Source organism: Triplophysa rosa, linkage group LG10, assembly GCF_024868665.1.
Source record: "Triplophysa rosa linkage group LG10, Trosa_1v2, whole genome shotgun sequence".
Taxonomy (NCBI): Eukaryota; Metazoa; Chordata; class Actinopteri; order Cypriniformes; family Nemacheilidae; genus Triplophysa; species Triplophysa rosa.
This window is the reverse complement of record NC_079899.1, coordinates 13348571-13376531: the sequence shown is the minus strand read 5'-3', so window position 1 is coordinate 13376531 and position 27961 is coordinate 13348571. Positions and strand designations below refer to the sequence as shown.

The 27961-nt window shown below is 37.9% G+C and overlaps 4 protein-coding genes across 7 annotated transcripts in view; 2 read left to right on the top strand and 2 right to left on the bottom strand.

Moving 5' to 3' along the window:
- Nucleotides 1–243: 243 nt before the first annotated feature.
- pomt2 (protein-O-mannosyltransferase 2) lies at nt 244–10773 on the bottom strand. Of its 2 annotated transcripts, XM_057343732.1 has the most exons (22): nt 10661–10773; nt 10244–10573; nt 10087–10171; nt 9877–9981; nt 9675–9783; nt 9449–9557; nt 9185–9344; nt 8773–8879; nt 8610–8692; nt 8417–8526; nt 8144–8210; nt 3662–3722; nt 3478–3556; nt 2798–2949; nt 2368–2459; nt 2187–2263; nt 1702–1773; nt 1562–1621; nt 1376–1481; nt 1141–1281; nt 790–901; nt 244–675 (listed from the first exon to the last, which is right to left on the bottom strand). In XM_057343732.1, the coding sequence occupies exons 2-22, from the start codon at nt 10561–10563 to the stop codon at nt 570–572; spliced, it is 2313 nt and encodes a 770-aa protein (XP_057199715.1). In that variant the 5' UTR covers nt 10564–10573; nt 10661–10773; the 3' UTR covers nt 244–569. The 2 variants fall into 2 exon arrangements, with proteins under 2 accessions (XP_057199715.1, XP_057199713.1); XM_057343730.1 differs by having other exon boundaries at nt 10244–10681.
- A 374-nt stretch (nt 10774–11147) lies between these two features.
- On the bottom strand, nt 11148–12149 carry dtd2 (D-aminoacyl-tRNA deacylase 2). 2 transcript variants are annotated; one of them, XM_057343734.1, is made up of 4 exons: nt 12106–12149; nt 11815–11943; nt 11670–11739; nt 11148–11596 (listed from the first exon to the last, which is right to left on the bottom strand). In XM_057343734.1, exons 2-4 carry the CDS (start codon nt 11926–11928, stop codon nt 11274–11276), a joined length of 507 nt encoding a protein of 168 aa, XP_057199717.1. In that variant the 5' UTR covers nt 11929–11943; nt 12106–12149; the 3' UTR covers nt 11148–11273. The 2 variants fall into 2 exon arrangements, with proteins under 2 accessions (XP_057199717.1, XP_057199718.1); XM_057343735.1 differs by having other exon boundaries at nt 11815–11944; nt 12084–12143.
- Nucleotides 12150–12154: 5 nt separating this feature from the next.
- nubpl (nucleotide binding protein-like) lies at nt 12155–21809 on the top strand. 2 transcript variants are annotated; one of them, XR_008963660.1, is made up of 12 exons: nt 12155–12517; nt 12858–13005; nt 13494–13528; nt 13651–13741; nt 13835–13874; nt 16002–16092; nt 16226–16319; nt 16530–16615; nt 16753–16873; nt 17000–17082; nt 17346–17658; nt 21612–21809. XR_008963660.1 is itself a non-coding variant. In XM_057343733.1 (11 exons), the coding sequence occupies exons 1-11, from the start codon at nt 12386–12388 to the stop codon at nt 17406–17408; spliced, it is 984 nt and encodes a 327-aa protein (XP_057199716.1). In that variant the 5' UTR covers nt 12155–12385; the 3' UTR covers nt 17409–20315. The 2 variants fall into 2 exon arrangements, 1 of the variants encoding a protein (XP_057199716.1); XM_057343733.1 differs by lacking the exon at nt 21612–21809 and having other exon boundaries at nt 17346–20315.
- A 2642-nt stretch (nt 21810–24451) lies between these two features.
- arhgap5 (Rho GTPase activating protein 5) overlaps nt 24452–27961 on the top strand; it is a 41059-nt gene continuing 37549 nt past the window's right edge. The window contains exon 1 of the mRNA XM_057343304.1: nt 24452–24698. The gene's annotated coding sequence lies outside the window, so the exon portion shown is untranslated. The remainder of the gene's footprint in view (nt 24699–27961) is intronic.

Below are 27961 nucleotides of genomic sequence, written 5' to 3'. Positions count from 1 at the left end.
ACAGAACGATATTTGTAAGAATGCTTGTATAACCAAACTTGTGCCACTTGTTTGCTTTCCTACATTCTTTAAAAATCTTCGTTTTTTGTTTAACAGAAAAAAATAAATTTACCAGAAGAAATTTTTCCTACTATGGTAGTCAATGGTGGCCAAGAATTGTTGGAAGCTCCTGTCACCAAGACAAATTCCTTGTGTGTGTAAACATACATGGCAATAAAACTCTTTCTGATTTAACAGTCTATAAACCGGGAAGGCACTTTATTGCTTATTTCAATTTATTTCAGTCCAACTGTATTTTAAATTCAACTGTAGTGTAAAATACTACTTAAATGTCATGATGTTTTCTAACATGAAAGTAAATACTGTCATTCAGCAATGAAATTACTAAATGTGTAATGAAAGTAAACCTACAAAGAGAAACACTGATAGAATCTATCTATATTCTTAAAAAATTATACTTCATGCAAGAAAAATGTCTTCCTCCACTTGTCAGTCAGTTATGTGTAGCAGCAGTCCATAGGTAACAACGAATCTAGTGTTTCATCAAGTTTCAAGCACTTTGAAAAGGTCTAAAATTCCCAGGAGTCCAGCCACTTGAGACCTGCCATTGAGGAGGCGGGGTCATCTGCCAGCGGCCCACTCATACCATAGGAGAGTGGGTGGAAGAGGTAAAAGCTAAACATGGTAGAAAGTGAACAGTAGTGGTTTTAATAATTTATATAAAAACTTCAACGATTCTCAAAGAGAATAAATAGGTAAAGATGAAAGAAAAGCATAAATGAGCCTTACCTGTAGATAAACCCTAAAATGAGTATTGAGTGACCTCCTCTCCAAAAATAACGGGCAATGGATGGCCTAAATATGATGTCTAAATTCTTCAGGAAAATGTCCAGTGTAATACCTTAAATGAAGATGTATTTAAGTGTTAGAATTTCATGTTATATTCTGACAATTTGGCCTCACCATATACAGGCTACGTGTTAAGTAAAATTTGTATGGAAGCAAATGGTATGATTTTAATAAACTATGCTACATATTATCAAAACACAACTAAAAGAGTTTCCTCCCTGAACACACCGATGTACGTCCAGTATTTTGGATATAAGTACTGGATATTTGCTTCAACATTTGCCTCGATACCTGTAAGCATACTGCTAAACAGCATCGCAGGGAAGTAATGGTGATAGTAGAGTACGCGACCCATGATGTAGAAGGGTAGATAGTGTAACATCCAACCCAGAAACAAAATTCCTCCACCCTCCATCAGTGTGTTATAGCGCACTGAAAAAAACAGATCAACCATTTTAGACCCAGATGATGTGCACACTTCATCTGAATTATGATTGGCTCATCTCGAGCAACATGATCTGCTCACCTTTCCTCTGTTCCTGCAGATTCACTCCTCTCTGAACTGCCACTGCAAGCACTGTTGCCATGACAACAAATAGACCCAGGCTGAACAGGTTAAGCCACCAGGTTATCTGAAGGACAAATATAACCTTCACTATCGACGGTCAAGTTGATCAAAGCAAAACTGCAGGCAATAGGAAGATGCACTTACTGGGTTTCCCAGGAGATAAACTCGATACTCTGTCTCATTAACTCCCGAAAACCTCAAACCCTAAATATCAGAAAGATCAGATGGGTTTAAATGACGATTAACGCCTGTTTTCTTTGTCAAACAGATTTTAGGCGACATACCTGATAATTGATGGGCCAGTGCCATGGCTTTGAATTTACTTCATTGTCTTTGGGTTTCAAGCCACTGTTTCCCTAAACAAAAAGAATCAATTTGGCCAATTCTGGTACAATGTACATTGTTTTCAATGTATTATTAATGTGCATTGTCCCTTATTAAATAAACCAATAATAAACAGCAATAATATAAATAAAAATGACCCTAAATATATGAAAAAAATGAAAAATATGCATATTGCCTTTTACAACCTCGGATGTCCAAATTCGCTGTTTTTCAGGAAATGGAAAAAAAACACCATACGTTTTAAATAATTAAATACGGTGTTGTGAAAGTTGACAAGTACTTTTTAATACTTTATATTGTTTAGATATATGCAAAACCCAGTGACAAACATAAATGGTAACTAATAAAAATCATAAAATTTGGATATACAAGGTTTTAGAATTACAGCAGCAATATGCATATTTCTTTTTTAGCAGAATCTTACCCTGATCATTACAATATGAGACTCCCAAAGAACCTCCAGGAAAGTGGGTTTAAGCACAGACAGACTGATGTTTGGCACTACAGATAAATGAACACATCACATATAAGCACTTGAACATAAGATCCAACAAATGGCTGATTTTTACAAACTGTTTTTAGACAGAAGTATTATTTGGGTGTACATTTAGGATTGATGTGATCCTCAATGTTCCACTGTGAATTGGGGGTCTCTTTGACATAAGGACTACACGTGACTTCAACTTGCTCCCACCCCCTGAAAAAAAAAAAAGTGAATAAGTGTGTTCTCTCATTTTATTATTCAAAAGTTTTAACATACAAACGTATTCCTTTTCAAACTATTTTTAACAGTTTAAAATAATATTCCAGAAAGTTAAAAAATTTGGTATTACGTAATGACCAAAAATGTTAAACAATTCGAAAACACACACATATCAAACTTGTCATTTGTAAAGCCACACTTTACTTTGAAACACTGCTTACATTCTTACAATCAACTTCATGAGATGCATCCTGGGATGCTTTTTAGACAGTGTTGAAGGAGTAACTTGTTGGATATGATTACTCCTTTACCTTATGACTAAAGTTCCTCACCACTTAGGGAGGGTCCTTCCAGAAGAGTAGAGCACGCAGCCCGTGGAGCGATGGAGAAAACGCACTTTACTACGCAGGACCTTTACTGGATCTCCGTTCTTACCTCCACACACCTCCACCTGCCACAAGTCATTAAGATCTCCAGACCCATTCTGAAAAAAACATTGGGGTGGTTTCCCAGACAAGGATTAGCTTAAGCCAGGACTAGGCCTTAGTTAAATTAGGATAATTAAGTTGTTTTAAAAAACATACTTTACAAAAACATATTACTGTGTGCATCTTGAGACAAAACAATCACAGTGAAATATTTTAAGATATGTCAGTGCAAGTTGTTTTCGATCAAGGCATCTCTCACATTTAAGTTAGTCTGAGACTAGCCTTAAACCCTGTCTGGGAAACCACCCCATTGTGTTTAAAATATGTAGTGTAATACTATTAAACATGAAATGATTCCTCATTAAAGTCAGTTTACGGACAATGTGCCATATTCAGCGTTGCATTTCTTCCCATTCATAATATCTATTATTATCTTTATTTCGCATCTACACATGACACAGACTACTTAACTATCATGTACGCATACAGTATAAGAACATTTTTATAATGAAGTTTTTATATCAACACTAAAACTTTGTAATATGTGAACACCAACATTAACTGAGAAATTTAGCAGTACTTACAATACCGTAACCAGTGACCTGCTGGTGTTTTTTGGTCAGAGGAGCTTTGTGGTAATGACTGTGAAGATTCCTGGTAGTTCTAATGAAGAGAAACAGCTGTTTAAAACCTCACCATTCAAACTATACTTTCAGATGATTATTCTTACACACAAAATAAATGAAACCGAAAAAACATGCCACTTACTCTTTGTGTTCCAGTCTGATGATGTCCCCATGTCGGACGAGCTCTGGGGTCCCTGTGAAATCTTGCATAAAACCAACAATGTTTGACTTCTGATTAGGGATGTAACGATTCACTGTGAGCCGGTTGAAAAACGATTATAATATGTGATGAATCAGGGTATCTTCCGTCCATTCCATATTCATTTTCAAATTAAAAACTCTTTTTTTCATTTCTTTCTCAAAATTAAAAATGAAATGATTACCTTTTTCTATATTGATTAAACTGGGAAAATGAAATAATGAACGTCTTCAAGCGGCCCTAACACACGCGGTTTCTGCCAATCTCATATTAATCTTGAGTACCTATAGAGTAGTATTGCATACTTCGTATCTTCGACGAGTATTTAGTTTGATCACATTTATAAAAGATAGATACAGGTGTACGAATTTTTCCGAAAGCATACGGCGCGTGCGGGGGGGAGCTGAACTAAAGCACGTGCGCACCCATTGCCAACAAAACACAGATATCAGTTTCACTCTCCGCATGCGCTTCATGTCCGGCATCTTTTAGCGCTGGGACGCCTCCATATATCAGTTTCAAACGATCTCCAAATCCAGCGTTATATCCACCGTTTATATAACATTCATCACCCAAATGCAGTGAACACACAAACACCTGAACTTTGCGAACGTATGCTCTCTCTCTCTCTCCTGCACACAAGTGAAAGTGACGTCTACGCATGCTCTTTCTCCTGCTCTCCTTGGTGCCACGTGGGCGTGCCGCATGCTTTTCTGGGAGAATTGTCCAATAAGAGAAAAAATTGTTACGAAACAGTTTTATATGTTCAAAAAAACCTTTCCGAGACCTGTACGATCGCTGGGGGAGTGTATCGAGCACAGAAATACTATGTAATATGCCCAACTCGTTTTTTGACAAGTTGACCATGTTAAGCATGAGAAGACAGCACGTTTAACATTGTAAAGAAGTCAGAATGCAAGACACACCGTTGCAGCATGCCTTTAAAAGGCTGTATTTTTAACCATAGGCTACAGTACATTTTGTCATAAACAGTTGTAAAGGTCGCCAAAAGGGGGAGGAAAAATACGGCTAATACGAGTCGTCCAAGGCCAGTTTTAGATATGCTCGACACGGTTCCGTGGTCTTAACAAAGGTCTTCTGAAGCGAATCGATGTGTTTGTTTAAGAGAAATATCCATATTGACAACGCTATTAACGATAATGTCTAACATCCGCTGCAGGCGAACGAGAGGCTTGTTTCTTGTTCTTTGATGGATGGATGGATGCACTTTTTGGAGCTTAAAAAAGCTCCCCCCCATTCACTCCCAAGTAAAAGTATATTTGGTATTATAACTCCGACTGCATTATTCTTTAAGAAGAAAGTCACATTCACTTAGGATGCCTTGAGGGTGAGTAAAACATGGGGATATTTTGATTCAAGCCTGAAGTATCCCTTTAATGGACTGTCTTACTAGATGTCTGCCTGCGGGATCGCTACAGTACAAATTCTTACAGCGATGGATTACATTTTTGTATAAAAGATGGTAAAGGTCGGGTTCTGTGCCTACTTTGAACGGGACGGCAGCCTACGCCTTCTAACTAACCACATGTGCAGCCTGATTTGAGGACTGTATTATGTATGCGCAGGGGTGTGTCTAAAAGTGTGGCACAGGGTGGCACCGGCCCCCCACAAAATATGCTTTTCCCCCTTGTGTCCCCCAACAGCACAGACTGATCAGAGTATAACATCTGCAGGAGTAATTCGGGTGCATTTAAAATCTCACGCGCTGTACTGATGTCATAATCTGCAGCGCCGCTTGAAGTAGAACACACCTACTCACTGTCTGGTTCACTACCAATTATTTCCCGTATATTTACGACACCATTGGATTAGAGTACTTTCAATTTTATATTGCTCAACGTCATTGGATTAAAGTGCTGTCAATTTTACAATGCTCAACGCTACTGGATTAGAGTGCTGTCAATTTCATAACCAATGCTCAACGCCATTGGATACGCTATGCGGAATACACACAGCTCAAACAGGAGAAGTGCGATTTCGCAGGCTGCACACCATGTCTATGTTCCTGTAAGTATTAAATTAAGTATGAAATACATTAAAGTATGTTGAAAGCTTGGTTGTGTTATTCAGCCTCGATGCATCAGCACCGCTTAAAATAGAAATCGTTGTGTTACGTTTCTTCCTGTTGTTTCAAAGATTAAAGGTACAATCACTGCAGTAATGTGGTAAAGGCTAAAATTCTTAGGGTTTTAAGAATGTTAGCGTTCTGACACTTGGAATTTTAGGATGTAGAATAGTAAATTTGAATAAACAAACGTTATTGCGTAATAGAGTCTTACATTTTTTTTTTGTTTGCAATGTTCAAGAACAGCTTCACGTTTAAATGATTTTGTCTTTAATCAGATGAAAATATGCTATTAAATATACTATTTGAGTAGTATTGATGATTAAGTTAGAAGTTTGTTTATTTTTAGACAGAATTTTGTAGAAAAAATGAAACGGGCACAAAGTCAGGCACAGCAGAAGGACATTCAAGGTTTCTTCAAGAAGAAACTATGTCAAAGACAGGCAGATGCAGTACAGTGCAGTGCAGTGCAGGTCAGAGCCAATCCAACAGCAAGGGCCAATTTAGCCAGCAAATTAGCAGCCCTGAACCTGGTAGCACGGGTCAGAGCCAGCCAGAGAGGGCCAGTGAGGACTACACCAGCATCCATCTCTGCAGCAACAGGTGAAAGTCAGAACATGAGCAATATTTTCAAAAAGTTCACACGATACCACTTCATAATCATAAATTAACCATTTAAAAATGACAATTGAAAAGAAGTTAACAACAATTATTGTCTGTTTAATGTATTTTATTTATAAAACAAGAGATGTGTTGTCCAGGCACTTGTGCAGTGCCATTTTTATGTCATCCCACTTTTCCCATGGCCCCCCCCTGTGCCGCCCCATTAAAAAAATCCTAGAATCGCCCCTGGTGCTGCGCGGGTGGGGATCAGTTCTTTGTTATAAGTTTAATTTGCATGCGTCAGCCCCCAGACAGAGCGGGCAGGTCGCCGACAAGAAAACCTAGAGAATAGAGAGAGCGTTCGGGTCAGTCATCCCAAAGAACCGCTGAACTGAAGAACCACTGAAGCACCAAGATATGGTTCTATATGGTACTTAAAGTGGTTTCCCCTATGATTACGAGCCAAGAAATATAGCACCATTTTTTTGAGTGTATAAATTGAGTTTAAATCGTATTTCATGTTTTTAATTTATTTTCTCTGTGACATTTTGTCTACTGTAACTGTGTTGACATTAAAATGTAAAAACAATTTTGTATATCGTCAAGACGAATAAAAATAATGACACATTTTTTTGCATAGCCTTCATTTTGTGTTTGTTATGTAGAAATTCAAATGTGAGATCTTAAATGTGAGATTTGGAATCGTGATCTAAATTTAAAGGGATCCGTCGGGTCGGGACAAAAATCATTGCTGGAGAACACAGAGTGAATTCTCAGTGGGAGCGGGTGGGTGCAGACCGACCAGCGGGCACTGCCCAGTTCTCTACACTCATAAACAAGGGGAGGAGTTTCATCATCAAATAACACTATTAAATAAGTTCACACATGCATTAACATAAAATTGTTATATGTTATATGTCCATAAGTGGTTATTAACTCTTTTCTTGCTAAGGATCTCATCTGCAAGTCCTGCTAAATGCCATAATAGTTTGTGTAAATGGATCTGAATGACTATAGTTGCTTAGCAGCATCTTTGCTCCCCCTGTTGGTGACTTTTGCAACTGTTCATAAAAAACGTACTGTAGCTCAAGGTTAAACATACAGTCTTTTAAGATGTTCATGGTTTCATTTTCTCAGTTAAAACAAAATATAGAAAAAGGTAATAATGTCCTTTTTATTTTGTGAAAGAATGAAACAAAAATGAACGTTTTTTCATTTCCGTTTTTGAGTTGAAAACGAAACCCTGATTGAGATGATTCAAGTCGGTTCGGGTAATTTTAAAAGAATCGCAGTACATGTTTTGAACAGCAGGGGCCGCTGTTTTTCTGCAAACTGTAAACGTGGATATGCTGATATTTCTTAAAAAACTAAGCTAGGAAAAGCACAGACACAGTCTTAGTTTGTTTATATTAAATAGACTTTTGTATTATCATTTTTTATTTGATTAGTAATTTTATATAAACTGTAATTTAGTTTTGTTATTTGACACAAAATATATTTTTATTTTACAATGAAATGTGCAGCATTTGAGAAATAATAAAAGGGCAGTTGTTCATTTTTAATTAATTAATTAACTCATTCTGTAAAAGAAATTGTGAATAAAATCGTATTGCGAGATCAGAATCGTGAATCGCATCGCATCATGAGCTGAGTGAATTGTTACATCCCTCCTTCTGATTATTAAGCATGTGCAGAAGAGTAAACTTCAATAAATATGTACAAAGATCTTTTCTTACCATCAGAGTCGTCAGGTCTCTTAACCAACCACAGGTTGTTATAATCTTTGTGCATATAGGCTGTCACCTAATAGGGGGTTAAAATGAAGCCAAGAACAATTCCCTTGAATAATTCAGAGTTGAAACACAACATAATCCTAGTTGTACATACAAGCATTTCAGTATCCTTGTATATGCAGAGCAGTACACGCAAGGGGAGACTTCAAAACATATTTTTTAACAGTTATTATTATGACTGTTGGATCAATTAAGAGAATATGAGAGGAACCTGACCTGCTGCTGCTGAACTCCAACTCCCTCTGGGTAAAGATGCCAGTGCGAATGCAAATAACCTCCTGCTATCCGCAAGTTCTTCACTGTTATGATAGAGCCATATGCCAGATCTGTAAAAACAATGTTGATGATAGATAAAATGATGACCCAGACAATAAAAATGGCAAAATGTAAAGCTTAAATTGACACTCACACTCTGGCATGGAGGCGTTGTGAAGGTTGTTTCCAATTAAGCATGACTGGAAAGCAGAGCTGAAGAAACCATCTCCAGGCCCGCTGTCAGGAAGAAAGTGGATTTAGTATTTTTTCATCTCCCTGAATTGTTGCTTTATAAACTAACACTGGGTCAACCATACCTTCTGTTTAAGACAATAAAGTGGACAGCAAATATTGTGGTGTACAGGAACAACGGGAGCATTATCAATCCAAAAACTCGAGCGAGCAAGTGCTTTCCAAAATCCATCTGATAAAAAACAACAAAAAGTTTGTATCCAAAACACAGATATTCAGACTAGGGCTGTTACAACATCAGAAATAACGGGTGCTTTATTATTTGTGATATCAACATATGTGTGGAATTAACAAAATAACAGCAATCATGTTTTTTTTTCTCACAGTTATTGTAAATACCTGTTTATGGTGACACCCCTAATTCAGACTATTTATTTAGACCACAAAATGTAAATGTATTATTTTCTAAAGTGATGTTACAAGATGTATGGGAACCCATAATGCATGAGACTATACAAACGTATTCGCCATTTATACCAGAGACAAACTGAGGTCCCCAAGTAACATCCAGAGATCCGAAACAGTGTTGAGTCCCACCAGCAGAATGACGAACAAACCCACAAACTTGACCCCAAGTGACCCAGAGAGGCACACCCCGGTCAGAAGCAGCCACAACCCCCAAGAAAAGCTGAAAGGTCTGATATTAGGACAAGTTAGGACAACAATATTAGAAAGTCAGAGTGCAATTATTTATACATAAAGAAACCAGTAAAACCACACACGCCACAGAGTTTCCTTTACCTTAGGCTCTGTGTGTTGAATTTGACCATGCACAGAACAGATCCCATGACGAAAAACATCAGAATGGGATCCAGAAGAATGTACTGAGAAACGGTGATGCAGCCAGTGTCTGTTAAAAAACAGACCATAATGATTGATTTGTTGTGTTTGCTATTATGTTGTCCCACCAAGGCCCTTGTACTATTGCACAAATTGTTTCTGTGTTGATGATTACTATCACACTTACCAAAGATAAGCAGACATGCCGCGACGAGAGCTGCTGGGGTGGAACTGGACAGCTCCAGGACAATAAGGAAGGCAAAAGGAGGCAGACATGAACCAAGAGCTGCACAAAACTGAACACAAAACAGGGAAATCACAGGCATTAGAGTTTAAACCTAAAGAATGACAGACCAGCAATGCTCATTTAAAGTGAGATAAAGGTTTACCCCTCTCATTCCCACGTAATTGTGGTGCTCATATTTGTCCCCTGGTTTTATGAAAGGAAAGGTGCCGTCATAGCCCGTCAGGTATCCAGCAAGACCGATCAGCATCTACGGTGGTGAAAAGCGTGTTAAAAGTCAGACACAAAAGACTTGACAAAATATTTCTGATTGCAGTGCATACAGCAAGGGGTCCAGATGCATTGAAACCCATACCTTTCCAAGGGGTGGATGGACATCAAAGAAAAAGGTGCGATTGATGTAATAGCTTCCCATTTTCCCAAAATGCGTCTCATCCCAACTGCAAATGGAAAATAATGTCTATTGATCGAGCATTGTGGCTGGGACGACACTTCTAAAGATCAATACTCACCATACATGTGTAGGTTCGGCGATCTTATAAAAGCGTGTACATACAGACAGCACGACCACCACGACCAGAGTGTAAACGCTGTCATTCCTGCAGGGAGATCCAAGAGGTCCATCTCGTCTGGGAAACCTTTTATATTCCCCATTAGAAGTCAGTCTACCAGCAGGATTGTATGTTATGGGTTTTTCACTGACCCCAGAGAGCGGAGACACCGGTTTGGCGTGGGGGAGACGTTCCCCGACCTCGTTTACCTTGCATGCTTTTCGATGTCTAACAGCTGATGTGTCTTCTCGTGTGTCATGCTCCTTAAGTCTGTCTTCCATTAGCAGCTTTCTGGGTGAAAAGGAGTCATTTATTCACGGCAAGGAACGACTTCAATTAAACATTCCGTATAGAGTTTATGCAATGCTTCTGGCTTACATTTTTTGTCCCTTCCACTAACTGTTCTGGATTGTTGGTTTGGGAAGTATTGGGAGTGTTTGCACTCAACTGCCACCTACAGGACAGGAGAAGGCCGCTCAGTCCGTACAGCGTAGTAAATCCAATGCACGATACTTGGGTAGAAACGTATGAGAAAAAAGGTTGAAAACAAACGTGATCAATTAGGACGTTTAACCTGTTAAAAACCTTTCTCTTGACTTCAGTGCATACTAATAATAAACGAATAATAATTACATTTATGGAATACACAATACCAAGTTGGTAGCTAAAAGGATCCCTTTCACATGTATACTGTGAGGTTATTTTTGTTTACTTGCATAATCCTTACATATATCTGCCCTGTTTTAGTTTTATTGACAGTTAAAATGTTAGATACTTTCTTAGATAATTTATATTAAAAAAAAACATTAAAACACTTGAAGGAAAGACAAATACAACGCACAACACTCTTGAATATACAGTACAACACAAACCTATTTTACAGGCTTTTAAATATATTTTATTCAGGAGTGAAACCATAAATGTGCATTTACTTTAGGTCCATTGGTCTTTACCCATTGATCACATTACAAAAAAATTAAACTTTCCACTCCTAAAACTCCATCAGATGAGTATAAGGTCCATTTGTATCTAGCTTCAGGACCTGTCTGTTTCCATAAGTTCCATGTTTAACCTCTGTAAACGTATCCGTTTTTTGGCAGGTAGAGAGTTCACTTTGACACAGAGACACAAAGGTGTAATAGAGCTTCAACCCTTCATCTTTCCCAATGATACAATGGTACTGCATCCCCTTTCCTTTTGGTTTCCCCCCAAGTGTGGCCTGGGGTACAATAAGAACACTGCCAGGTAGTTCAAGGACTGAGGTGTATTTTCCAGTAGATGTCTCACAAAGCTTCATGTTTAGCAATGTTGTCACTGAGAGGAAACAAACATGTTATAAAGCAAGGTATACATAACAGTGTGTTTGTTTGCAAGACAAGCAACATACCCATTTTGGGAATTATATCTTCAGTGGCGCCTTTGAAAAAGCAAATGTAGATCACCATCCCCCTATTGATCTAATCAGAAATGCACGTGCTGAGTAAGTTCATAAGACATTTCATTCATTCATTGAACGTTGCATGTTTGTATACCTCAACCCATTCAGCATCAATTTCTGCGTCTGGAGGTTTAACCTGGAGTCGTGCATGTAGACACTGCTGCAGAACCACTCGTGCCTTAATGCCGTTATCGGTTCTTTCGGCCATTGTCAAGAAATACCGCTGATGACAGCAACAGCAATCATTAACTTAATTCATGTATTAGATAAAAGTTTTTAGTATTAATGTTTATTATTATATAAATATGCATATATACGATATAATGCTACGGTATAATTTGATACGAAAAGAAGAAACTTTCCAGGAAAATGTCTTGGTTAACACCTTTTGACAGTGAACTATGGCACGACTCGCTTCCGCGTGAGAATCCAAACAATACGTCATCAAGAAGCGACAACAGGACGCAGCCTGAATACGATAGCTTTCTTCTAGTTTGTGAAATTGTACTGTATTTTGCCTCTCTACTTATGTTATTTTGAAAAAACTGCAGTGCGTTGAGTCGAGTGAGGAATTAACAGCCACAAAGTGTCACATGGAAACCACACTAGTGTTTGTATCTGTTGTCCTCTGCAGCCAGTTGGCAATCTGAAAGATTTAGAAGAAGATGGTTAAATTATACGACAGCTACAGAAAGTGTTTGCATATATATAAATTTGCCTCAGATAATATAAGCACACCTTTGTGGCCTGGCAGACATCTTCCATTGCTTCAACATAAGCATGAAATCCGTTTTAAGGTAGGTAAATATCACAAATAAATAACCATCTGCATAAGGGTTTGGTTAATATCACTCCGATGGGAATGTTATGTGTATATATAACTGTATGTGGAGTTCAAATGCATATGCACCCCAAAATGAAATCAAAATTATGTCATTTATTCACCCTACATGACTTTCTTATGTGGAACACAAAAGAAGATATGAGATATGTCTTAATGTGTCAATACATTGGAAGTCAATGGGGTCCAATGGTTTTTGTTTATTATTAACATTATGTGTTGAGCATAAGTCATACTGGTATGACATGACTCAAGGGTGAGTAAATAATGAAAGAATTTCATTTTTTTCTCTTCAGACGTCAGGTGCTGGTGAGAGAACATTGCAGGAAAGACAAAGGCAGCACATGGCACGAGGTTTGCCCAAACAGAAACCCATACCAGGAGTCAAAGAGGTCATTGTTGTTGCATCAGGAAAAGGAGGGGTGGGAAAGTCCACAACAGCAGGTCTCATGTCTTTTACTTGCCTTGACAATTGTGACCCTGGACAACAAAACTAGTCTTAAGCTCTCTATTGGTTTACCGCTGTAATTACGTTGTGGAGAGTAGATGAACCTGAAAGCTGAAATTCTAAGATTAACATAGATGCCAAACATGGGTAATTCTCAAAGAGCGGGCAGAAGCGAGTGAAGTTTGTAGGCATGTTTCCGGCCATTTTTGTTCGCAATTTTGCTGCATCCACTCACAAAAATAACGTTTTTATATATTTACGATAGGAAATTTACAAAATATCTTCATGGAACATGATCTATACTTAATATCCTAATGATTTTTGGCATAAAAGAAAAATCGATCATTTTGACCCATACAATGTATTTTGGGCTATTACTACAAATGATCTCGTGCTACTTAAGACTGGTTTTGTGGTCCAGGATCACACTTTGTTTATTGCCATAATCCCCCATATGTCTCTTGAATGCTTAATGTCTTCACAGTGAATCTTGCTCTTGGACTTATGGCTAATGATCAGGTAACTCTGTCTTAATCAATGTATTGACACCATGACATTATTGATATCACTACAGATGTAGATTTCAATTAAATCATTTCTTTCTATTTGGCTATTCTCACCACTGTTTTACTGGCAAGTAGAGTAAATCAGTGGGTCTTTTAGATGCTGATGTCTATGGCCCATCTGTTCCAAAGTTAATGAACCTAAAAGGAAACCCTGAATTAACAGACAGTGAGTGTTTGAATAATATCAGCATTTTTTTAAAGAGATGATTAGATAAACAATAACATATTTTCTATATTGCTTATATTGTTTTTTTTTCAGACCACTTAATGAGACCTCTTGTGAATTTTGGAATTCCTTGGTAAGTACATGGCTAAGTTATAGTTGGGGTGTAATAATTGTATCATTGAACTGTCACACTGTTTGCCTAATGGCATACAAATGCACCAAATGTGGTTAATGGTAATATGATAATTGATAGTGGTATATCATTGAATAATAATGATCGACTAATCAAACTTATAACCATTACTACCTCTGTTCTTTTCTTTAAATAATAATTTACTCACGTTTAACCATAAAGCCATTTTTCCCGTCTTCTAGATTTAGAAGTTTACTGTCATGTACAAACCCGATTCCAAAAAAGTTGGGACACTGTACAAATTGTGAATAAAAACAGAATGCAATGATGTGGAAGTTTCAAAGTTCAATATTTTATTTAGAATACAACATAGATGACATATCAAATGTTTAAACTGAGATAATGTATCATTTTAAGGGAAAAATAAGTTGATTTTAAATTTCATGGCATCAACACATCTCAAAAAAGTTGGGACAAGGCCATGTTTACCACTGTGTGGCATCCCCTCTTCTTTTTATAACAGTCTGCAAACGTCTGGGGACTGAGGAGACAAGTTGCTCAAGTTTAGGAATAGGAATGTTGTCCCATTCTTGTCTAATACAGGCTTCTAGTTGCTCGACTGTCTTAGGTCTTCTTTGTCGCATCTTCCTCTTTATGATGCGCCAAATGTTTTCTATGGGTGAAAGATCTGGACTGCAGGCTGGCCATTTCAGTACCCGGATCCTTCTTCTACGCAGCCATGATGTTGTAATTGATGCAGTATGTGGTCTGGCATTGTCATGTTGGAAAATGCAAGGTCTTCCCTGAAAGAGACGACGTCTGGATGGGAGCATATGTTGTTCTAGAACTTGGATATACCTTTCAGCATTGATGGTGCCTTTCCAGATGTGTAAGCTGCCCATGCCACACGCACTCATGCAACCCCATACCATCAGAGATGCAGGCTTCTGAACTGAGCGCTGATAACAACTTGGGTTGTCCTTGTCCTCTTTAGTCCGGATGACATGGCGTCCCAGTTTTCCAAAAAGAACTTCAAATTTTGATTCGTCTGACCACAGAACAGTTTTCCACTTTGCCACAGTCCATTTTAAATGAGCCTTGGCCCAGAGAAAACGCCTGCGCTTCTGGATCATGTTTAGATATGGCTTCTTTTTTGACCTATAGAGTTTTAGCCGGCAACGGCGAATGGCACGGTGGATTGTGTTCACCGACAATGTTTTCTGGAAGTATTCCTGAGCCCATGTTGTGATTTCCATTACAGTAGCATTCCTGTATGTGATGCAGTGCCGTCTAAGGGCCCGAAGATCACGGGCATCCAGTATGGTTTTCCGGCCTTGACCCTTACGCACAGAGATTGTTCCAGATTCTCTGAATCTTTGGATGATATTATGCACTGTAGATGATGATAACTTCAAACTCTTTGCAATTTTTCTCTGAGAAACTCCTTTCTGATATTGCTCCACTATTTTTCGCCGCAGCATTGGGGGAATTGGTGATCCTCTGCCCATCTTGACTTCTGAGAGACACTGCCACTCTGAGAGGCTCTTTTTATACCCAATCATGTTGCCAATTGACCTAATAAGTTGCAAATTGGTCCTCCAGCTGTTCCTTATATGTACATTTAACTTTTCCGGCCTCTTATTGCTACCTGTCCCAACTTTTTTGGAATGTGTAGCTCTCATGAAATCCAAAATGAGCCAATATTTGGCATGACATTTCAAAATGTCTCACTTTCAACATTTGATATGTTATCTATATTCTATTGTGAATAAAATATAAGTTTATGAGATTCGTAAATTATTGCATTCCTTTTTTATTCACAATTTGTACAGTGTCCCAACTTTTTTGGAATCGGGTTTGTATATAGAAACACTCTGGTTCACTTATAAAACGTTCAGTGTAATGTAAACATGGCTATGTGCATGTGTAAAGTCCGTGTAAGGTAGGTTGGAGATTGGCTAGGTTGTATATGCACAATCTGTGTTTTGCTGTAATACCGTTATGAATTAAATGATTACGGACCAATAAATCATTTATAACAAATGCAACAATATTCTGTTAAAAAATGAGCATTGTCATTTTTTATTTCATGGTGACTTTAAATAATGCCTGCCCTGTCTTCTACAGTATGTCAATGGGCTTTTTGGTCGAAGAGGTTGCACCAATTGTGTGGAGGGGTCTGATGGTGATGTCAGCTATTGAGAAACTCCTTAGGCAGGTGTGTCATTGGATTTAGAAATTTTTGGTAATAATGAGTTTTTGACTGATTTATTTGTCGTCCTCATCCTGTGCAAAAAGATTTGGTCATTGGAGGCCTTTTCGTATTATTTTCCTGACTTTTTCCCGTGTAGGTAGATTGGGGGCATCTAGATTATCTTGTGATTGATATGCCACCAGGAACTGGAGATGTCCAACTGACTATTACTCAGAACATACCAATAGCTGGTAAGTGAATGTTAAGGTTTATCTAGTCATTACCTGATATTCAGTGACAGTGTCTGTGTATGCAGTCCGCTTTGTATTGTAACATAATGCAGTATACACTGCAGCCAGCCAACCAAGAGGCATAATGTCAGTCTTAGAGCAACGGATTTTTTGCTATACCTGAATCTCTTCTAACAGGACCCGTATTATGGTCTTGCCCTCGCTTTTCAGGTGCAGTAATAGTATCCACTCCTCAAGACATTGCTTTGCTGGATGCACGCAGAGGTGCAGAGATGTTCCGAAAAGTTAACGTTCCGGTAAATATTTTGTTTTTCATGCATTTGAAACCCTTTTATCATATGAAGGGAAAAACAAAGGTTGAACAGCGATCTAGTGGATTTTATGTTGTGCTGCTCCCTCTATATCTCCATTAAACACGTTTTGTTCATTTTAGGTGTTGGGTCTGGTTCAAAATATGAGTGTTTTCCAGTGTCCCAAATGCAATCATCAAACACACATTTTTGGCTCAGATGGGGCTAAAGAGCTGGCTCACACCCTTAATGTGGAGTTGCTTGGTAGGATTGTTCTAACATAAATGTAACACTTGGAACAAAAAGTGAAATTTAGCAAATGACATAAGAAATATATATCATTTTAAATATCTATTTGTAAAGTCTTGGTTTTCTTTGTTCTAACTGCAGGAGACATTCCTCTGCATCTCAACATTAGAGAGACATCAGACAAGGGACAACCTGTGGTTGTGTCTTCCCCAGATAGCCCAGAGGTAAGTAGATTATTCTATACTTCTGTCTTGCCTTTCATTGTTTTCTGCTTATAAGGTTCATAAGGTGCCATTGGTAAAAAAAGATTTTATAGCATTGATTGAAACACACAAGATCTTTGAAGCATTCTCAGTTCATGCTGGGAGATCATAAGGTTTTACAGCCCAGGGTGCATTTTGCATGCCAGAAGATATTGAACATGTACTGATAGAGATTGTTATGAGTGAGCATGTACTCACTCACATTGTTATGCTCTGTTCTGCAGGCTGAGGCTTACAGAAATGTTGCAGCAGCAGTGATTCGACGACTGGCCGAGCTTTCAAGATGAATGACCTCCAGATTAGATGTAGCCTCTGTGATTTGAGGAAATGATCAGTATTCAGTTTCAAGACATCTTCAAAACAATGCATCTATTATTCATATGCCTACTAAAATATAGTTATTTATTTTCTCTTTATGTATCAACATGCAGTTGACATACGTGTGTACGCCACTTTCCAGGCAAAGGTTGTGGTCTATTAAAAGCAAACGCTGACCCATGAGTGCGCACATTTTGGAGACAAGAGGCCACACAAATGGTGAGTTAGTGAACTCAAGTTAGATTGCAGAAAGTAAGTGTGATAAAAACGATTAATGCCTCTGTTAAAGATCCTCATTATCACAAAGATTAAATCTGCAGAGTTATTTGCGCTTGAATTGAAAGTTGTTTCATGCACCTTCTTGTAAAATCCAACTCAAATCTTAAATAAAAATTCAATCTAAATATTTAATCAGCACTGTCTCACCATCACACTATGAGCGCAAATACGATAACTACAGAACACATTGTAAATAAATAACTAAATATATTTTCCTTAAATACTGTGCATAATCATCAAATGTCAAAGTCTGGAAATATAAGTTTGTCTTTATGTCCTCGTTATCAGTCCTATGTCTATAACAAAACCGGAATGAAGAAACACCTCTTTTGATTTTAATGAGGTGTTAAGGATCAGTCTAAATGCTGTAAACACCTATAAATGCTGCAGAGACCTTCTTTGGCTTTAATATAATTATGATTAATAATTATAACAATTATTAATTTGTAAATCTCAGTGAATCTCATGTGTGGCCATTTGTGATTTCATTACGGTGATAAAGGATGGGATCGGGGGTTTTCGGCAGTTTTACATCTTTTTTTGTTATTTTTTATGGCATCTGATAGCGGGGGCACGTAAGGATCCTAAGCACATTTTTATCAATTAGACCCCAGGTGTCTCCCCCTTCTCGATAGCCTATTTCAGAGGTAATTTATGACTCTGCTATTTTACATGAATAATTATAAGTTTTATACAACATAGCGGCTTTTAAGCAGCTTCTCGAGCCATTTCACACAATATGATAATAATAAAAATTATTCAAAATAAATTAAACATTTTAGTTTATTTCTTGTTAAAATGGCAGACTTAATCAGTTACACGCCACTACATGGCTTCGATGTTAGTCTATGAAAGCAAGGTTTGTGGAGATGGTTTTATTATGAACAACAAAATAACACAATAAATGAAAAAATATACGCTTACACATAGGGCTTATTTAAACACTATTATTCATATTGAACGAATTAAAAGATGTGTAAGTTACAAATGCATTTATGAATGTGATATTTAACTAATAAAATAAACATTAGATAAGCATCACGAGTAATTAACATTCATTAATATCTTAAAATAAAACTATCGATATGTGCTTTTTCAGTGTCAACATAAATTCTCTGTGCGCGTCTGATTTGTCTCTGTGATCACATCAGTGAAACTACACTACCATCTAGTGGCTAAAACTGAATTGGCCTTTTATTAGTAATTCCACGAGTGGCTCTTGCAAGTTATCAAGATCTGTTTCACATTTACTTTTCCAACAATCAGAATTGATTTCCATTGGCATTTTCACCTTTATATGTTGTCTTTAATGGCAAAAAGTATTGGCTGTTACCAACAACAACATAAGATTACACAGCAGAAACTGCACTTGAAATGTCATTTATTCATTTACACAGAATGTTAAATGCTGGTCATATGTGAAATTGCATAAAGTAATGAGTTTAATTTAACTGCATACATGATTTAAATGATAATCAAATAAAAAATGAAAATGACAAAAAATGCTCTTTTTATGTACACAGAAGCAAATCAGCATCAGAAGTGTCTTTAAACTGACATAGCTCAGAGCAGTATATCAGATATTATAAAAAACCTTTGCCTTTTGTATTATAAAAGTCAGTTAATGGAGTGCATTAAAAACGGCATATTCTTATAGGCTACAGAGACTAAACAAGCTAAGATGCGTTGATGAATTGTTGAAATTTTAAATTGAAAACGGTTATTCAAACCAGGAATAAATATATAAAGTGAGGCATCACTGAAGGATGACTTCTGTTTAATCACACAAAACTCACTTTATATGAATAAAAAGTGATAAAACAAGCCGAGAAGCTTAAATTAATGATTTTATTGCTGTTTTAGTAAATCAAGACTTTAAATGTACTTGTCTTTATGGCATGACCAACAAAACAGTTAGAAATTGTATGGAAAGTGATCAAAGTATTATATATAATATTCAGGGAAAACTGCTAAAGGCTGCTAAATGTAACGATTACTTTCCTGAAAAACAGCCCTCGTCTACAGCCCTTGGTTAGACTTTTCCACACACGCCGCATCAGATGGCTTTTAAGCAGTGCACAAAAACTGAAGGTTAATGCTGCCTTTGCCTAAACTGGCTGGACAGGACAGATGTTTTGGTGGGCTCAGCTAGCCGACCCCTGGCCATGTCTATATCCAGTCCCACCTTCAGAATAGGTGGGGCTACACCTGGGGTATACGCCTGTCGCTCTCTCTATAACTGATACTGCATTGATTTAGTTACATTATTTTCAATGTTTTCACGCCATGACCGCAGGGGTGGAAACCATTTCACATTACATGGGCACTGACTACACCCACTTATTCTAGCATTGTATGTTGAGGAGGACTCAACATAGCCTAGAAGCCTTAGAAGGACTGGTCTAGGAGGGTTGCAGGCTCCCTGTATGATATGAAACAAAATTGAATTAAATGTACTAATCCACTTACTTTGGAGCATAAGAACTGTAAACCTCAATGTCAACATATATTGTTGAATTCACATTTGTTATCTTTTGTGTTCTGCAGAAGAAAAAGTGATTTGGAAATAAACATACAAATTCTGACTTTAGGAGTCAGCAAGAGCACACTTTTGTCATTATTTGGTGTAAACAACAAGTACATCTTAGCTCTTCTCACATTATCAGAGACATCATTTGTTGCCCTCCTTTCTGCAAAGTGTACATGTAAGAGAAATCGTGACATTTATGATCATAAATCGTTTTAATAACTACAGGTTGGTCAAACCGTTGCAGTCTCTCGGTCCTTCCGGTTTTCTTACCACCTCTGCCTTGCTTTCGATTTCAACATGGCGGCGGAGGCGTGAAATCAGTCTATAATACATACATGTATATTTTAATAAAATTATGTAAGGGATAGCCTATACCTTTTGTGGTCCGGGTTGATATATATAATATACAGCCGTGGAAAAAATTTAAGGCATACTTCACCCAAAAATGAAAATTCTGTCATCATTTACTCACCTTCGGGTTGTTCCAAATGTGTATATATTTCTTTGTTCTGATGAACACAGAGAAAGATATTTGGAAGAATGCTTATAACCAGACAGAATTTGCCCCCCATTGACTACCATAGTAGGAAAACATACAATGGTAGTCAAAAGTGCCCCAGAACTGTTTGCTGTCCTACATTCTTCAAATTGTCTTCTTTTGTGTTCAACAGAACAATAAAATGATAAAGTAATTTTTCCTACTATGGGAGTCAATGGGGGGCAAGAGCTGTTTGGTTATAAGCATTCTTCCAAATATCTTTCTCTGTGCTCATCAGAACAAAGAAATTTATACACATTTCGAACAACTCAAAGGTGAGTAAATGATGACAGAATTTTCATTTTTGGGTGAACAGACTATTTCAGTTTTTTTTTTCATTTTTCTGAAGTTACTATTTAGATAAGCATTTAGGTAAAATTTTGTGAACTACTAAAAATATTTCTCCCAAATTTCAAATAAAAATATTGCTTCTATTTGCATTTATTTGCAGAAAATTAAAACTGGAGAAACAGATTAAATAACAGAAAAGATGCTCTTTATTTTTCATATTCACTTATTATATTAGGAAAAGTTCAAAAAAAAAGTTTTTGTGATAACCTGAATTTTTATCACAGTTTTCATGCGTCTTGTCATGCTGTCAGTCTCTAACATTGCTGTTGGATGACTTTATGTCACTGAGGTTTGATTTTGTAATTCAACAGAGACTGGCCAGAAATTAAAATTTGGAATAGTTTCTTATTTTTCTCACTGCTGTATCCACATTAATGCAACATGTTGCATCTTGTATAAAAGTCAATATTTTTCAATATAAGAAAGCTGATAGTAAACATCAATAAATTTGCATGAAATCTCTCTCTCTCCTAGTCAAAAGGCTTGTCTTTAGTGATCCGGAAACCCAGCCCTTCCCACAATCCCAAGTGTGAATCCATAACCATGGCAATGTAGCTGCCAGCAGCAGCTGGTTCCAATTGCACCAGCACAAGGGAACGGGGCAAATGTGCACTAAAAGGAGGTGGTGGATTGAAGGTGGTTTTGACTCCAACTCCAGCATTTACAATAAACTTTGAAAACATATTTCTGATATGTATTGGTTTATTATCAAGAAGGAGTTAAAGCTGTATTTCATGCTAAACTAGTAGTTTGAGTATTTTGAGGGGGTATTTATCGAAAATTAACTTGAGGGATACACTTCCTGTATGAATGTGTTTTTTTACCTCTGCTTACCTCATGTTAACAACTGTAAATCCAGACTGCAATGACTTGCTTCATCTTGCAAAATTAGACCCCACACAAAGGGTGTGGACACCGGTACTGCTCAGCAAGACTTCAAGCGCAGCTGATGGTGAATCTGCAAATCTAAGGGGTGCTGGAAGGGGATTTGGGGGTGGGGGAGGGTAAATAATTCATGATGTAAAAAAAGGGGAGATTTAAAAGAGGCAGAGAAAACAGACACATTAGTGAGGGTTGATGTGAGGCCTGAAGCTGAGCTTTTGATGTTCACACATTTGCACAATGTTTTGTGAGCAGCAGCTTTCACTCTAATGCATTTTAATTAACAACATCAATTGCTAGTCTGTATACAACCTGCATTAAACGGTGTGTGGGAAGCGGTCAACTATTACAGAAATGAATGTCGGGCTGTCTTATAGGCTAGTGTTGCTGTTAACACGGCACCCTTCAAAGAATCATTCTTTGGGAATCTACGGGATTTAACAAATCGGAAATATGTGAACGAAAATGAGCAGATTTCAAATATCTTGCCTACCCTCATTGTTTGGAATATGAGCAGAAGATGATTGAAACATGGCTGATGATATTCAGATCTTACACTAGCTAAGAATTAGCATTTGTCTTAGGGGCTATAAAAAAGGATGGTTTTTAGATAATATTAGATTGCCTGATTATCATTGAAGGACACAAAAATGAGCAGCAGAGCTCCTTTTGTCATTGGAACGCTACTGGAATCAGTACTTTGGCATTCAGACGCTTCAGCACTCCCAAAGTGAGTTATGGTCCACAGAGTTTCGAGAAGATATGAATAGAAATGAATCTCCTTAGAGGAAATAATGGGTGTGGATGGCTGATGCCTAACATTTGAATGTCAAATACACAGATAATCATGACTGATGAAATTCACTCTGCAGGCTTTTAAATGCAAAACAAATCAGCTCTGGATAATACACTGTAGATTTGGAGTTATATGAACATGATTCTATTTCCTGTCTTGACAAACATGATGACCTGCAGTGCATTATTCTACAACAAAACAATGCTTTTATAACGCATGTGTTTGATTGACCATTTGCATGTGCGGAAGGAGAAACTTGACATTTGCGCTGTTGTTCGATTCAGGGAGGGGCTGGCCACTGACCACACATAGGCGCTCTCTTGGGAACAGATGTTCTCTACACAATTGGTTTGGTGGAGAGATACTTATTTTATAAAACACAAAAAGTTAGAAATACAAGTCACTCATACACACTTAACGCAAAACCAAAATAGCAATATGGACACACCTCAGTGTGGGCTTACTCTATCCCATGCACCCATGTCTTGTCCTTATAGTTAGCACCAGAGGATCCTTTTGCCTAGCACAAAAAATATATTTTTTAAGAACCTATAGCACATAACTCTATAGCACTAGTAAGAATTTAGCTAGTTTTAAATAGATTCAAACATTAAGAATGCAGTATAAAACAAATAATAATCTTATGTACATTTATTTTATTTAATTAAAAAAGTGTGCAGTGGGTAAAAGTATGCCCATTCAAAAATGTTTAATCAGTTCCACTAAGCTCACAACTGCTGTTAAGATTAAATTAAATTGATTTGGTATTTAAAATTGTGCACTGTTTCAAAACAACTTTACATGAAAAGAAATAAAACCAAAATATACTTAGTTTACTTAGATAGCAAACAACGTGGGCCTTCAAAACATAAATGTTGTCCTGATTCTGTGTGTAAAGGAAAACAGCAGGTTGTAGATTATGAATACAATACATGTGTTCATTGGATAGTACGCCTAATTTTAAAGTGAATCACCAAGACGATCACTGACATGTTTTATTAATGTAATATAAATGGAAAATAAACCAGGTTATTAGAAAAGCATTTAACTTAGAGAAAAGTTAAAACTTTAGACTATGAATAGATACAAATAGGTGCAAACAGGACTAAAGGGAGCTTCTTAATCTATCCACTGTGTTCTCACTGAAATTGAAACAATAAAGCTGTACATTTAGAAACAGTTGTTTAAGTGAAAGAGATGTATAGCCTATATCACATAAACTATAGACATGCAAATAGATAAAAAATAGGCCAAATTAAAATTGTACCATTAAACTGGGATAAAAACATCAAGGCTATTTTTTATTAATAAATAAACTTTTGCAATTCACTTTTAAAGATTTGACACTTGAACACCATGAACAGCAGGAACCAAACCCACCTTCCCTTGACTCATATCCATCCAAGCACGTACGTTATTACAATGTAAATACACAACAGTGCATATTTAATAGTTTATTCCTTGACCTCACTCGTTACCGTAAAAGACAGGTCGCATTAAGAAGACATCACACAAATTCACAGAAAGTATCTGTTTAACCTACATGACCCTAAGAGCCAGTCGTGAGCGCGCAACGTGCCCCCGCGGTGAGCGGAATGGAAAAGTTAGTGGGGAGAGAGTGAGAGAGAGCCGGATCTATCCGTCGCCATTACTGACTGGAATGAGAGGGGAGGGGATGACTCTCCGGTTACACGCATACCACACTTACTGCTAGAAAACACCGAATACAGTCGGTTCTGGAAATTCGCCGATTATTCCAATCACTCACGGATAAAAAAGAAAACCCGGAATTTATTCTGGGACCGAATCTGTGGAAATCAAGGGAAATAGTTGGAATGCCACCTCCTGTCTGTGGTGTCGGGAGCTGGGAGCGACCATGTTAGGTAGGGGAATGCACAGGGAGTTTCTATAATGCTTTTTATGGTTTACTTCACCGAAATCACTTTGATCGGTTAAATGAGGCTCGCAGTTCCATATGGAAGCGGTAGTTATGTGACGTTAGCTTTGGATAATCGCTGAGATTTGTCCTCTTCGTTACAGCGCGTTGAATCGGTGTCACACTTAACTAGCGCTGGCTAACTGGGAAGCTAGCGAGCAAAGGAAGCGTCTAATGCCTTGTTAGGGGCAAGGCCCGTGTCGTTGCACACAATTCTAAACAGCACATTAAAAAGAAACTTAACTTATTTGACTTCGCATATTACTTGATACGACAAGCAGGCACGTGGTATTCATTTCATGTGTTGGTGAAATTCTGAGGTGAAAATCCTGGAATCCAGAATCGTAGTCGATACTTCTGGGTTGAGGTGTTTCGTTAAACGAAACCCAAGTGTTTGCCAAATTCTTACCCGGACCCTGCAGTTTGAAAATCTATATTTGGCTCGTTGTCATAGCACTGATTGCTAAAAAAATCTACTCTAGTTGTGTGAAACAAAGTCTACGCGAAGTCCTCGCGAGCACCCGTAACAATAGGGCTGCTCGCGTGCTCTTCTGAATTCCAGCAGCACGGTGATGCTCTTCACCTTCAGCCTATGCTCCCGTCTGCTTTACATCCTCTCCTTTTACATTTACAATTTACTAGTACATCCAACAAAGCTACCGAGATTTGCCATAATTTCAGAACGTGCTTGACAACGATAATTTTAGGTTTCTACGATGTAACGATTGTGGGATGTAGTCGTTGATATCCAGTAAGTGCGACTATAGTTTATGACATTGTTGACACCACTTAAGAATTTAAAACCTTTTATCAAGTACCTTTTATTTTAGATTTAGACTTTCTTCGCGCTTCTTTCGGAATAACAGCCAACCTAGTTTTTCAAAGGCAGCGATATTTTAGATTCTGCGGTTTTGTGACATTTTATATATTTTGCAGGGGTCTAGACTAACTTTTTGCACTGGTTGCACTGGTGCGCCTAACCTTTTTTCTTAGGTGCACCGGCACAAAAGTTAGGTGCACCCATATTTTCGACCGCATCGCACTTAACACCGCAGTTTTACCAGTTCACTTTTTTTAAAAATCGCTATCCATATAGGCAAAATTGACTTGTAAATGATTAACTAACAATCTGGTCAACATAAAGTTCTTTATTTGACGCACAATTCTACAAGAAAGGTAACTTACTGAAAAAGTGTTGGTGCTTAAAGTGCTTCACTGAACTGAAACTTAAAACATCTCAAGATAAATGGACCAGGGCTTGACATAACCTGGGAGGTTGATGGCTCCGTGTCAGAGCATTGCTTATGATTTTCGGACCTATCAGGCCTTAACTTAACATTATTCACGAAAAAGTTGTTAATCGTTCTTTTCATCTTCTCTCATCATCCGCGGCTACATCCACTCTGTTTAACTGACAGGCCTACAGGCTCTTCACATCTCTGTCTGACTGCAGCACACGCATTTTCACACGTACACACCAGAGGTTGCGCTAGACATTTTTATTGTCCGTCATTTTGACTGACAGGCTCGTAAAAAATCCGTCATAATCTATTATTACCCACTATGGTGCAAAGTGGCTTTACGTGGTAATTAGTATGTTCGTGACGTCATCACGCTGTACTTGCGTCTCGGAACGTGTTGTATTTTAATACAACTGAATGCCCAATAAAGCCGTTGTTGTTTATATTCATCTATATATTTAATGTTTTAATGTTTATGTTCATATGTGATTCGATCTGTGAAAACCCAACACATGGTGCAAATTTATATATTACAGTTTTTGATACCATATTCAAGCCCTTTCCAAAACAGTTTTAATTTTGCTCATACCTTGTGTATGTAACAAAAGTTATGGCTGAGGTCGGCTGAAGCGCTATGATTTTCAGGAACGGAATTTGGAGGAAAACGGGTTTAAAGATGAAAATAAAAGCACAACAGTCCAGTATCACAAGTAAAAGTCACTTTAGAGTAGTAAAAGACTTACTCTAATAACAATTTAATAAAAAAACATTTCCCAGTGTTGAAGTCTATAAAAATACTGTACAAAACCGTTTGAATAAAACGAAAGTAAGGAAAATAGTGCAGGGCACACTTAAGGAACGAGAGCTCTGCCATTATCACTACACAAGGAAACTAGCAAACATTACGGACAACAACTAATAAGCAGTGAAGCAAGTTTTACCTTGTTTATCATGTGCATAGTGTCTGGACTTTTGATCATCCCTTGTATGTTTTGCGATCTGATAACTCCCGGTGCTGCAGACGGGGAGCTCTGTCATCTCATGAAAACATTGTATAAAAAACTTTGCATGCCGTAGTTTACACAGGACTGGCGGGAAATGTGCATTGCTACTCCTTAATTCTTCATGTTATGTGGTTTACTTTGATAGGTGAACTCTCTTTCCCGCGTCCCAGCGCGACATCCGACGGGTTTTCCCAGATCGCCTCACATATGTCTAATTGGTAACAATGACATGTGAAAACACGCACGTCCCTTCGCGAGCATATCACGCTCTAATGAAGGGAAACGGGGAGTTACAAATTGCCCTCATTGTAATCCGTCAAAATGACGGACCGACGGCCTTCAGGTTTTTCCGTCACTGTTAAAAAAATCTGTCAATGACAGAGAATTTTCGTTTAACGCGACCTCTGGTACACACACGTACAGGAAAATCTGGACCACGGCCAATCAGAGGGGGGTCCGCCCTTCACTATCTCTGATTGGTTTAGACCACGATATGGGCCTAATGTGTGTCTGTTGTTGAATCACAGGGATTCTAATTTAATTCTAATTGCACTAACAGTGCAAGGGATTTTAATGCTAAACTTACATCACACGACAGCAGTTTGAAGTTATGGCTGCACTCAGTGACTTTGATTGGAGGTAGCTGGGTGGGTGTTGTAGGGAATGGGGGGGGCTTGTTGGTTGTGGTTCGGGGCGTTTCATTTGTTGGGACTGTGTGGGTCTGGTCTGGTTTGGTCTTGTTTTGTGGTCGATGTCGGACAACAGAGGAATAAAGTTAATTATGCCATTACTACTTTTCCCTGGTTGTCCCTCTGTTGTCTGTTGTTGACCACGGAATGGGACCGGGTTGGACCTGCACGGTTTCGGCGGGTGGGGCTTCCTGGGTCGCGGCTCGTGGGCTCTCCCTGTTCTTCGTGGACGTTGCTCGGTGGCTTGGTCGGGGTCACTGAGTGCAGCTATGACAC